General features: G+C 44.2%; 1 protein-coding gene across 1 annotated transcript in view; it reads right to left on the bottom strand.

Annotated features, from left to right (window-relative positions):
* Positions 1–6,138: 6,138 nt before the first annotated feature.
* The window catches only part of Clec19a (C-type lectin domain containing 19A), a 20,039-nt gene continuing 13,338 nt past the window's right edge, over positions 6,139–12,839 (bottom strand). The window contains exons 3-5 of the mRNA XM_008826935.1: positions 11,573–11,665; positions 7,563–7,693; positions 6,139–6,218 (exon numbers count right to left, since the gene is read on the bottom strand). Coding sequence (XP_008825157.1) covers positions 6,139–6,218; positions 7,563–7,693; positions 11,573–11,665 — 304 coding nt within the window. The remainder of the gene's footprint in view (positions 6,219–7,562; positions 7,694–11,572; positions 11,666–12,839) is intronic.

Raw genomic sequence — 12,839 nt, 5'->3', positions numbered from 1 at the left:
GCCACTTTTGGAAAGAGGTATACCTCTGCTCTGGAAATTGTTATTGAATATGTTAAAGCTGTAATGAAATGCTTTTTCTAATCATGTGGTTATTAAATAAATAATTTTAAAAAATAAATGAAAAAGAAAAAAAATCAGCTTTATTGACATGTGTATTGCTACTTTTCTATTGTTGTGATAAGATACCATGACCAAAAGCAACTTTTAGAAAGAAGAGTTTATTTTGACTTACAGTCCCAGAGGGAGAGTCTGCAATGTTGAGGGAGGCCTGGCCTGGTGGCAGGAACAGGACGCTGGGTGATCACATCTTCATCCACACACGAGAAACAGAGAGAGCAGGAAGTGGGGTAAAGCTGTAAAACCTCAAAAGCCCACCCCCAGTGATGCTTTTCCTCCTGCAAGTCCACACCTCCTCCCCAAACAGTGCCACCAACTGGGGACCAAGTGTTCAGCTTCATGAACCTATGGGGGATATCTTTCATTTAAACTACCACAACATGTAATTGTACTTAAAACCTTCCTGCATTTTGTATGTAGGAGCCAACGAGTGTGACTGCACACACATAACATTGCCACAATCAAGGTGAAAAACATCCACCATGGGCAAAGCCACATGCATCATTTTTATAGTGAAAATGTAATCCTATTTTAAAAATTCATGCTTTCAACTAGCAATGCAATTTCTAGGAATATTTCCCTAAGGGCATAGACATATGTAGAAGATGCTTATCACTGCGCTTATGGTGACAGTGAAACATTAGATGCAACCTAAGTGACTATCAATGTAAGAATGGCTAAATACATTGATGCATCCATACATGGATCCAGCACTTACTTTACAAAGATTGCATGGAAGATGCATATTCATTGTCATGAACATTAGTCTGTCCATCTGTCCATCTTCTCTAAGGAGAGAAATTTGATATTTATCTATCATCTCTATCTATCTCTATCATCTCTCTATCTGTCTGTCTGTCTGTCTGTCTACTATCATCTACCTAGCATCTATCTATCTACCATCTACCTATATACCCAGTACTTATCTATCCTTTCATTATCCATCCATCCATCCATCCATCCATCGTCTATGCATGCCTGTAAGATGATAAACCTCACTCCAGGGTACAGCTTTGTCTTCATAGAAAATTGTCCTCATTTGAGGGGGCATGATAGGTCTAAGAGGCTCTGCTGTTCTTGGAACCCAAGGCGACTACAAGCTTAGGACAATGACTGGAGAACTTTGTGCCTTTGGGGGTTCTGGAATAGAACACTATAAAAAGCTGACAGTATGTGAGCTGGAGAGATGGCTTAGTCATTAAAATGCCTGCCATGTAAACATTAGGGGCTGAGTTCAGATCCCAGAACCCACATAAATTGTATCTATGGCACATAGTATGATATCCATCACCATCATATTACCTACATTCCTGAGACAGGACACCATGAGTAAACTGATTCAGAGGGGGCCAAAGGTACATGAGGTTCCTTCCACTGTATGATGGTTAGAAGTGACTTCAACTTGGCAGGACCTGGACTCACCTAGAAGATGAGCCTCCAGGCACACCTGTGAGGGATTATTTAGATTAGATTAATTTCTGAGCTAAGCTAATCTGGGATTATCTAGATTAGGTAAATTGAGATGGGAATATCCATCCTAAAGGAGGGCAGTATCATATTCTGGGCTTGGTTCTTGGACTGCATAAAAAGGAGTAATCCAGCTGAGCATGAGTATATATCTCTCTCTGCTTCCTGACTGTGGATGGAATGTGAGCAGCTGCTTCAAGCTCCCGCTGCTGTGACCTCCCCACCAAGATGGACTGTGAGCCAAAACAAGTTGCTTTTGTCAGAGTATTTTATCACAGCACCAGGAAAATAACAAAAATACACTGAGTAAGGGGCTGAGCTGTGCTTGGAGCCCTGAGACCCTGAGTATTATTCCCATACAATCTTTGCTCCCATCTTCCTTCACCATCTGCCCAGTAGATTGGGCCAGCACATTGTGGCCAAATCTGACCCACCATTTGCTTTTACATAATGTAAGAGTTAAAAATAAAGTTTACAGGGGCTAGAGAGATGGCTCAGCGATTAAGAACACTGACTGTTCTTGCAGAAGACCCAGGATTGAATCCCAGCACCCACATGGCAACTAACAACTGTCCATAACTCCAGTTCCAGGGGAACCTGACAGCCTCTTCTGTCCTCCATGGGCATTGCACAACACGGGTACACTTACCTACATGCAGGTAATACACTCATACACATAAAATAAAAATAATAAATAAAATAGTTTAAAAAATAAAGTTTACATAGTTGGAAGAAAGGGCCTAAGAATAATATTCTGTGACACATGATAATGCTATGAAGGTTAGATTTTAGACATAGGTCCACATCTGCAGCAACTGTAGCTGCCCCCACTGTTTCACAGCTGCAGTGTCTACATGAGTCTAAAACATCTACTGTTTGTCTCTTCACAGAAAAAATTTGCTAATCTTTGGGACAGGAAATTGCTTCTTCAAATCTGCTTCTATTTGTTAAGTGCAACCTGTTCTTCTGACAAGGAAATCTGGAGAGTAAAACCCTACATTAATAACAATAATGGCTCTCACACGCCGAGGTCCTATGACAGGTTAGGCCCTTCACACCCCACATCGCTTTAGATGTTTATAAATGGTTCTTTTCTACCCATTGCACAGACCCAGGTTCTCAGAGGGAAGGGATTTATCTGAGGTGCCACAATCAGGGGAGTAGTTTAGGGCTGAATCCATTTTTTTCTGACTCTGTAGCCACTGTTTTTAATTAAACGTCACTCCTCTGAACAGAACCATATACACGATCCCAAGCAGTGTGCATGGTGCTGCCTCCATTCCCAGGTTGTGAACAGAGGCTGTTCAAAGGAGGTATCACTTCCATTTATTTATTTATTTATTTATTTATTATTTATTTTTATTTTATGTATAAGAGTGTTTTTGCCTGCATATATGTAAGTGTGCATGCAGTGCCTAAAGAGGCCAGAAGAGGGCATCGGATTCCCTGGAACCGAAGTTATGAGGTTAGCTATCATGTGGGTGCTGGGAACTGAACCCAGGTCCTCTGGAAGAGCAGCCAGTGCTGTTAGTTGCTGAGCCATCGCCCCAGCCCCAAGAGTTACCACTTTCCCCTATACCCAACTCATATTTCTGTCCTATGATGATGTCTCAGGACAGTTGTGCACCTTCCTGGTGACATCCAGTTATTAGGACAGGCCAGTCCTACTTAAGGCTTTGGAGTTAGACTGATCTGTGTATTCCACCTTCTCTCCCCAGTGGAAAGCAGGGTACTCAAGGTGTCCTCAGTGTGTGTGTAGCGGGGGCTTTCTTCTCCACCTCGCTCTAGCTCCTTTGAATGGGTTATGTTATGGTTTCAATATGGAATGTTTCCCACAGGTTCATGTGTTGTATGTTGGCTTGGTTCCCAGCTAGTGGTGCTATTTGGGGGGGGGGTTCAGAAACTTAAAAAGGTGGGACCTAGTTGGGGGAAGTAAATCATTAGGTGTGTGGGTCTTTTTAATGTTTAAAAATTATTACATTTATTAGTGTTTGTGTGTGTACAAGTCACAGCACACCTGTGGAGGTCAGAGGACAACTCACAGGAGTCAGTTCCTTTCACCATGTAGGTCCCAGAGATTGAACTCAGATGGTCAGGCTTGGCAGCACATGCCTTTTACCTGCTGAGCCATCTCGCTGGCCCTTAAATGTTTTGTTTGTTTGTTTGTTTGTTTGTTTTTTGTTTATTGAGACGATCTCTCTTACTATGCAGCTCTGGTTGGTTTGGAACTCACTATGTAAACCAGGCTGGCTTGAATTCACAGAGATCCACCCATTTCTGTCTCCCAAGTGCTGGGATTAAAGGTGTGTGCCACAACACCTGATTTTCTTAAATGTGTTTTATTAGCACATAATAATTGCACATAATAAGGGTTCATTATGACATTTTCATACAGCATTTCAATCATATGCACATCCCATCATAAATCTAGTTTCCTTTCTACTCTCACTGAGCCCCTTCCTCCTCCTAACTAGCCCCTTTGTACTTCCATGTCTTAAAAAAATATTTTTAGTGACTCAATGAGTTTCACCAGGGTTGTTTATAGGAGCATGGATAGGGCTTGTTCACAGGAATGTGGGCACTTTATAAGTGGCTACACCACTGAAGAAAACGTCTACCTCCCCAGCAACTATTAATTGCATATACATCCTCAGGAAGGGTCAGGGTCCAGTCAGTCTCCTCTCCACGACAGAATTTTGACAGGCCTGATCGTGCGCAGATCTTGTGCAGGCAACCACAGTTGCTATGTGTGTAAGAGCATAGCCATGTCATACTTGGAAGCTGGCTTTGCACACCATCCCTGTCCCTTCCTCTGGCTCTGGGCTGGCCAGCTATGGAGCCCCAAGGATCTGCCTATCTCTGCCTTTTCAGCACCAAGACTGCAAGTGAATACCACCATGCCTACCTTTTTACATGGGTTCTAGGACTCAAACTCAGGTCCACTTTAGCAACTGGGCTATCTCTCCAGACCACTTTGTTTAATTTTTAAAAATATTTTTATTTTGGCCAGGCGTGGTGGTGCACGCCTTTAATCCCAGCACTCGGGAGGCAGAGGCAGGTGGATCTCTGTGAGTTCAAGGCCAGCCTGGTCTGGTCTCCATAGCAAATCCAGGCCAGCTAGGGCTACAGGGAGACCCTGTCTCAAAAAGACCAAAAAAAATTTTTTTTAAATTTTATTTTATGTGCATGAGTATATTGCCTGTATGTATGTAAGTGCACCTGTGTTGTATAATGCCCGTGGAGGTCAGAAGAGGGTGTCAGATCCCTTTGAACTGGAGTTGTTAGCCACCATGTGGGTACTGGGAGCCAAACCTGGGTACTTTGCAAGAGTAGCCAGTGCTCTTAACCACTGAGCCATTTCTCCAACCCCCTGCTTTGTTTAACCTTTTAAGGAAGTGGCAAACTTCTTTATAGTCTCACCAGCAGTGTGTGAGTGTGGTCATATTTTCAGCTTTCTTTAGAGAACTAGCTGTCTTTCTTTGAACCCATGCAGTTCAGAATAAACACACACACACACACACACACACACATTAGTAAAATTATTCTACTGAGGCAAACTCAGTAAGTATTGTATATGTGTTTAGTCCTCCATATCTCTGGGTTCTACCTCTGTAGATTCAATCAACTGCAGACTGAAAATATTAAAGCAAATATTAAACCAAAATGCACTTATTTTCCTCACCATCCTTCCCCAAACAAGAATAGCAACTTCTTTTACAGCATTTATGCTGCATCTGGTGCTGGATGTCATCTAGAGATGATTTGAAGCAAAAAGAACTGTAGGCTCTGTGCTGACACTACACTGTTTTATGAGGGACTTGGGGAGGGGGTCCTAGAACCACTAAATGGTTCCACCACTAAATATGTAGTAATAGTTTGTTTGCCTATTTGTTTCCAAGACCCAATCTTGCTATGTAGCCCAGGCTGGTCTTGAACCTTGGTTCTCCAGCCTCAGCCCCTAGAGCTTAGGTGTGCATCACCGCACCAGGTTCATGTGGTATCCTACATACATATACATTGTGAACTAATGTCCACCATCAAGCTAGTTAACATACTATCTCACGTATTGGCCTTCTTTTTGCCAGGAACACGTACGCTCTACTCTTGGTAAACTTCAGGAATATAATTTGGAATTACTCACTATAGCCACCAAATTGTTCCTTCAGAGCCTATTTATCTATTACCGAACGCTCGCACCCTTTGACTAACATTATTTTCATTACCTTGAGCAATGCAGAGGGTCAACTCCCACTCTACTCTGTCTAGCAATGCACATCACAGTTGGGCCCTGTGTCAAGGCAACTTCAAGCATGGGCTGGAGACCTGACCAGGACAGTATGGTTCAACTTGATCCTAGACTTTTGTCTCTTGGGTCAATAAATGTACTACTCCAGAACCTGTTGAAGTTAGGTTGCTGTCCCTTGGCCGAGTGACCGATGAATAATTAGGATATGCTTGTTGAAAATCTTCCTGGAAGACTTCCACCAGTGAGTTTACATTTGGTCCCTAGGCACAGCGGCAAGAGGAGCTGAGTTCAGGTGGGAGAGTTGTGGATCAGCGAATACCTAGAGCCAGAATCTTGCAGACAAAGGGCAACTTCCTGCTGCAGGAGTTATCGTTCCAAGACCTGAGAGCTGTGAAGGGAAGAAGCAGAGAGTCTGGGTGAAGATCTACCCACTGCAGTTAAGAGTCACCGCGGCCCTGCACTGGAATAGAAGTCCTCCCCTGAACCTTTTCTTGCTGATGCTGGTGGAGGCTGCTCTCTGGTCGTAGTCTCTCATAGCTGGTTTGAGCTGTCGCTGCTCTCGTCAGAGTAGATGTCACTTAAAGACTTGGGCCAGCTCTGTTTTCTGGGCGACAAGGTGGACCTGAAAATATGTCACTATTCCACATCTCCCACTGCTAATCTGGAAGCAGAGGCAATCATATTAAATGCTTGGACTGGGGTCTGAAGAAGTTTCAGACTGGCTTCATTTCTTGCTTGCTCTGTGACCTTGAGGAAGTGGCTCAACTTCTTGGAACCTCGATTTCACCCTGGGTTCCATAGTTAACAAGGCTGGAGTCCCCCTGGACTGCAGTTTAGATGATGGCTGACACCTGGCTTCTGTGCAGTTGTCACTGCCCACTTCATCGTCTCCCTTAACCCTCTCAGCAGCCTTGTGCATAGGGGTGAACATTAAGCACATTTTATAGGAGAGTTAACAGAATCTCAGAGACAGTAACTCCCTGCAAGGACACGTAGTTAGAAAGCAACAGAGCTGGAACTGGAACCCAGGTCTGTCTGTCCTCTTCACTACCTACACCTCCATTCTTCCCACAACTAAGCTACAGTCTAACATTTGGAAGCAACAGCCTAGGCTGGGGCTTGCACGTTAGTGCACTGGTAAGCTGACCCAGGAGACCGATTACACACTGACCATCCTCAGAGCAAAGATTTTTCTAAAAAAGGGGCAAGGCCTGGTGCAGCGGCACTTGCTTTTAATCCCAGCTTCGGAGGCAGAGGCAGACAGAGTTCTGTGAGTTAGAGGCCAGCCTGGTCTACATAGTGAGTTCCATATCAGCCAGGGTGGCATAGTGAGACCCTGTCTCAAAAAAGGGGTAGGGTGGGGTGGGCAGACGCCATGTTGTATACAGCAAATAACTTGAAGGAATCTCCCCTATCCACTCTTGTTCGCTAATGCCTTTTCATCTAATTAGAGCCTAAGTGTCAACAAGGAACCCTTAAACATTTAAGAAGTCAGCCCTGGATAGTGTCCCCCGGGAAATCTGATCATTCTCCACAGTGCTGAAAAATGCCTAGCCTCTACATTCCCATGGTGCCTTCCTATCCCCCAAGCTACCTCCCCTTGCCTCTTGGTGCTCCCCTAGCCTCATGGTGTCCCCATCCCCCATGATGTACCCATCTCCCAGAATGCCTCCCCATCCCCCAGGGTGCCTCTCCAGCACCTCTATGAAAGCCCAGGTCCTAGAGTAACCACTGCTGGGGGGCCGGTACCACATCTGCACATAATCCCCTTCAGTGTCTGTGTGGATGCCATCATCGGGCTGGCTCCTGCCCCAGTAACTGTAGTCAGAAGGGGAGCCATTGGTCCTTTCAAACTGCCCTTCCCAGTATCCATTCAGATGCAGAGGTGCAGGAGGAAGACCAGGCATTGGAGCCAGCTCCAGTGTAGGAATGGCATTATAAGACACCATAGCTACGCTGTGCACCAAAGCCCTCCCTTTCAATGCTGCACCACAGCTCTACCACTGCTACCCACAGACTTGCTCAGCCCTCATCCTGTGCACTTATTTGACCCTCACCACTTGGCACAGCAGGCATCATCCTCCTCAGAAAATCAGGACTCAACGGAGTCAATCCAGATTCTTTAGGGCTGGGACTCAAATCCAGGTCGATCTGACTTCAGTACCCAACACCCTAACCATTATGCAGGACTTACTCTTTGCTTTTCCTTCTAGTTAAGTGTCTGTGTTTTTCCTTTCTGGTTATGGAACTACTCTGTCCAATTGCAAGAGAAGTCCTGCTGAGAATTTGATTGGTGTTGAAAGAAATGTGCAAATTAACTGTGTAAAGAACAACACCCTTGCAATGTGCAGGAGTCATCTCTCCATTCACAAGTATCCTGGTCTTTAGGAAAGTGCCTCTTAAAGCCTATGTGACTATGAAGCCCGTTTTATACAATGGAATACGAGAGAGAGAGAGAGAGAGAGAGAGAGAGAGAGAGAGAGACTGGAGACTGAGACTCCCTCCCTCTCCACTGTCCTCACTCTGTGACTAGACACATTACTCAATCTTCCTGAACTTCAGTTTCTATACCAAGACAGCAGAGCTAATGTCTCAGAGAGTTTTGAGGGTTGAATGGATCCAAAGCGCATGCATGATATCTCAGAGCCTGGCCCTGGAAAGAAAAAGGAAAAAAAAATAAAAAAACACCATGTCTTGTTTGTTAGTGCTATTAAGTCTGGTAATACAAGTTCCTTAAATTCTGATTTAATGTAGATATAACTAATTTAATTGATTTATGTTATTTTTTGCTAGATGATTTTAATTTTAAAAAACTTCAAAGTTGGGGCTGGAGAGATGGCTCAGCAGTTAAGGGCACTGACTGCTCTTGCAGAGGACCCAGGTTCAATTCCCAGCACCCACATGGTGGCTACGAAGTCCTAAAATCCAGTTCCAGGGGAATCCGAAGCCCTCTTCTGACCTCTGCAGCACTGCATGACACGGTGCACTCACATACATGCAGGCAATACACTCATACACATAAAATAAAAATAATAAATAAAATATTTTTTAAAAACCCTCAAAGTTTCTGGGCAATTTTCTAAAATACAGTAAAAACTAGCGAGAGTGTGAGTTATACACCTTGCTGGCACACAGTGATTACTGCAGTGAGGGCAAAAGACACATAACTCTTCACTGTTCCTCCCTTTATAGGGGGTCACTGAGCACAGAGGTAAAGGGACAGGCGTGAAGCCTGATCTCATTTTAATGCTATTATAAACAGTATTTTTTCATTTTTATTCCAAGTTTATTCATTCATTTATTATTATTTTAAAATATTTTATTTGTTATTTTTATTTTATATATATGAATGTATTGCCTGTATGTATGTAAGTGCACCCATGTCATACAACACCTGCAGAGGTCAGAAGAGGGTGTTGGATCCCCTGGAACTGGAGTTAAGAATGGTTGTTAGCTGCCATATGGGTGTTGGAAACTGAACCCGGGTCCTCTGCAAGAGCAGCCAGTGCTCTTAACTGCTGAGCCATCTCTCCAGTCCCATCATTTATTATTTCTACGGTTCTGGGGATGGAACCCTGGGCTTCATAGTGCTCTCACTGAGCTGTATCTCAAGTCTCTATTACAACTTCTGTCTACATTTTTTGGTTTGCTTGTTTGAGGCACTGAGGACTGAAGCTAGGGCCTCACACATGCTAGGCAAATGCTCCAGCTCTGAACTCCACCCAGCCTTTCTGGGGAGATTCTTCCCACACAAGCTATATTGAGTTTTAGAAGTATTTTTGTTGAGTAAGGCCATGTTGTTACTGAGGCCACTTTAATGGCAACTGCCACCATCTTAGTGAGCTCCTACAGTGCCCTGTTTGAGTCTCTCCTCCGTTGCTGTGATAAAACTCCCTGACAAAAGTTACTAAAGGACGAGTTTATTCTGCCCCACAGTTCAAAGGAACAGTGTGCCATGGTGGTAAAGTCAAAGCAGCATGAGCTTGAAGCAGCTGGTCACATCACATTCCCAACCAGGAAGTAGAGAGTGGTGGATGTCTGCTCAGCTCCCCTTCTCTGTTCCCAGTCAGGGAATGGTGCCACCCACAGTGGGCAGGTCGTCTGACCTCAACACAGTCAAGATGATCTCCCATAGACAGGTGCAGAGGGGCATTCTCCCAGGTGATTCTAGAGTCTGCCAACCTGACAATTGACACTAACCATCACAAACTCTAAGCACATGCTAAATGTTTGACATACATTAACTCAGTTATTTCTTACAAGGCACTATTAGTATTATCCCCATTTTATAGGCAGTAAACTGAGGGTGAGAGCTGTTTGTAAAATGCCCAGGGTCTCCTACCAGCCAGCAAGTGACAGAACACAAACAGGGGCTGTAACTCTCAGAGCCAGTGCTCTGAGGCTAAGCAAGAGCAAAACAGAGACTCGGCACTGATTTCCAGGGGAAAGCTTGGGGACAAAATCTTTAAGTCAGAGTTCTGCTGTGAAATATCAGGCATGAGATTTGGCCCAACCCACCCTTTTCAGCCTTGTTCTCCACAAATCATTCTACCCCCTCCAGCTCCTCTCTGCATCCAGACAATGGGGCTTCTTAAAAAAAAATCATTACATTATTTATTTTGTGTGCATGTGGGTATGCATGTACCATGGCACACATGTGGAAGTCAGAGGATAACTTGCGGGAGTCAGGTATTTCCTCCCACCACATGGGTCTTGGGAATTGAATTCAGGTCGTCAGTCTTTGTAGTAGGCGCCTTTACCTGCTGAGCCATCTCACCAGCCCCCTTACACTGGTCTTTAACTTTCTTAAAAGTTAAACTTTCTTTAACTTTCCTACCTCAGGACCTTGGTCCAAGCTGTTCCTCTAACTGGAATATTCTTCCTCTGGCTGGCTCCTGGTCGTCTACATGCCTCTTACCCATAGCAGCAGTGGATGTGCACTGCCCAGGCCACCTTCAGAAGCCAACACTGAGTTTGTGCTGAGGGTGTGTTCCTGCCCATTAGACCCCACTACTGCACTCCAGAGACACCATACTCCCCCCAGCTAAGTTCCAGTTGTGATTCAGCATGGCATGGGAGCTGGTTCTGGCCCAGTCATGCCCAAAAAAGGATCTCTAAAACAGGTGTTCTTTCGTTGGAGATTCCCCATCATCCGAGCCAAGGCTTTCTCAGAACTATGCTGTGACCAGAGGCTCTTCCTGTGTCTTACCTTTCACAGGCTTCATACCCTCCCCATGGTCTAAACACCTTCCCTGACTCCTTATGTTCTCATCTCTTCTTTGTTTTACATGTTACCTTGCAAGAGTCTCTCTTGCAGCCAAGTGTGATGGCATACACTTGGAGGCAAGGTCAAGATCTTCCCAGGATAGAGAATGAGTTCAAGGCCAGCCTAGACAACTGAATGAGATTTTACTTCAAAATAAAAAATAAAGAGCCAAGGATTTAGCTTAGGGGTAGAGTGCTTGCCTACCATGTATGAAGTTCTAGGTTCAGCGATTGCTGAAAAAAAAGTCTGTTGCACATCTAACCATATTTTGGTGTGTACTTTTTGGAGAATCCAAGTCAAAACCACAGATTTAGTCATACTGTATGTTCCTCTCATGCCCCTCCCACGGCATTTGTTTTGTGTTAACTGTGCCATGTTGGTGTCTGATTTCTCTCCATGTGCTAGGTGCAACATGACAAAAGTGAAATCTTGGTTGGAGCTTCTTCATGGGACCCAGTGGCTGTGGCTTCCTCATCTGCCTGTGATCATGAAGGCCTATCCAGATGTCTACTGGGTTTCCAGGAACACAGATGTTGACCAGGTCATACACAAAGCTGTTCTCTTCCCAGCTGTGGAGGTAAGAAACACAACAGTAGATTACTCAAAGCCCTTTCCACAGGATGGAGTAGAAAGGTTAGATCAATCCTTGTTAACCTTTGTGGGTAAAGTAAGTACAGGAGAGGATGTTAAGTCCACTTTCTTTTTCTGGTATCTTTCTTAAGATTTTATTTATTTACTTATTTGTTTATTCATTTGTGTGCGCATGTGACTGTGAGTGTATGTACATGTGTGTATATGTGTGCCTGCGTGTCTGTGGAATCCTCTTCTCTCAATTTCTGCTTTGTTCCTTTGAGGCAGGAGCTCTCCTTGAACCTGGGGTTTGTGTTTCTGTGGCTAGGCTGGAAGCCAACAAGCCCCAGCAATCCTCTTGTCTCTGCCCTCCTCCTTCTCTCAATTTCTGCTTTGTTCCTTTGAGGCAGGAGCTCTCCTTGAACCTAGGGTTTGTGTTTCTGTGGCTAGGCTGGAAGCCAGCAATCCCCAGCAATCCTCTTGTCTCTGCCCTCCTTTTCCAATAAAGCTGGCAGTAAAAGAGGCCTGAGATAGTATCTCAGGCTACTCCATGTAAAGGAGGCCTCTGCTCTTAAAGGTTTCTTAGGTAGAAGAAGAAGCATGTATGAATAAGCATACCAAGAGGAAGCCTTGTTCTTATATGACCTGTGCTATGGGGCATACATCACTTAGTCTATGTGATAAGACTTACACAGGTACTGGATAGGAGACTGAGGCTGTTAATTGTATGATCACATTCAAGCTGCCTTGGTCCTAATGACAGGATGGGGCTGTGAGTACAAATGCATAATTTTTACCTCAAAGGGGATAAGATCTTGATAGTTTATTCTGGAGCCAAATATGAGTGACCATGGCCCGGGAACACAGATTCAGGTTACCCCAAATTCCATGTGTGGTAACAGTTGCCTTACATTTTTATAGTAACAGAACAAAGAAAAGTCATAAATCAAGACACTTTCAAATACATTGGGAGATACATTCAGTAGGTGGGTCACAGCAAAGCAAGTTTTTTACTGTAGGTCTCAGATACTATCTGATGACATTCTTAGCCTTCTGATTGGTGAGACCGAGTGGTCTGCTAGGATAATACATTTTTTTTGATAGATGGCAACTATTTTTTTCAGTAAATATGTCAAAAGGTATTCAATCTCTATATAATAATAAATTATTTAT

The sequence above is a fragment of the Nannospalax galili genome, unplaced genomic scaffold, assembly GCF_000622305.1.
Source record: "Nannospalax galili isolate Female #2095 unplaced genomic scaffold, S.galili_v1.0 scaffold172, whole genome shotgun sequence".
Lineage (NCBI taxonomy): Eukaryota > Metazoa > Chordata > Mammalia > Rodentia > Spalacidae > Nannospalax > Nannospalax galili.
Note: the sequence above shows the minus strand (reverse complement) of the source record. Positions and strands in the feature narration are given on the sequence as shown.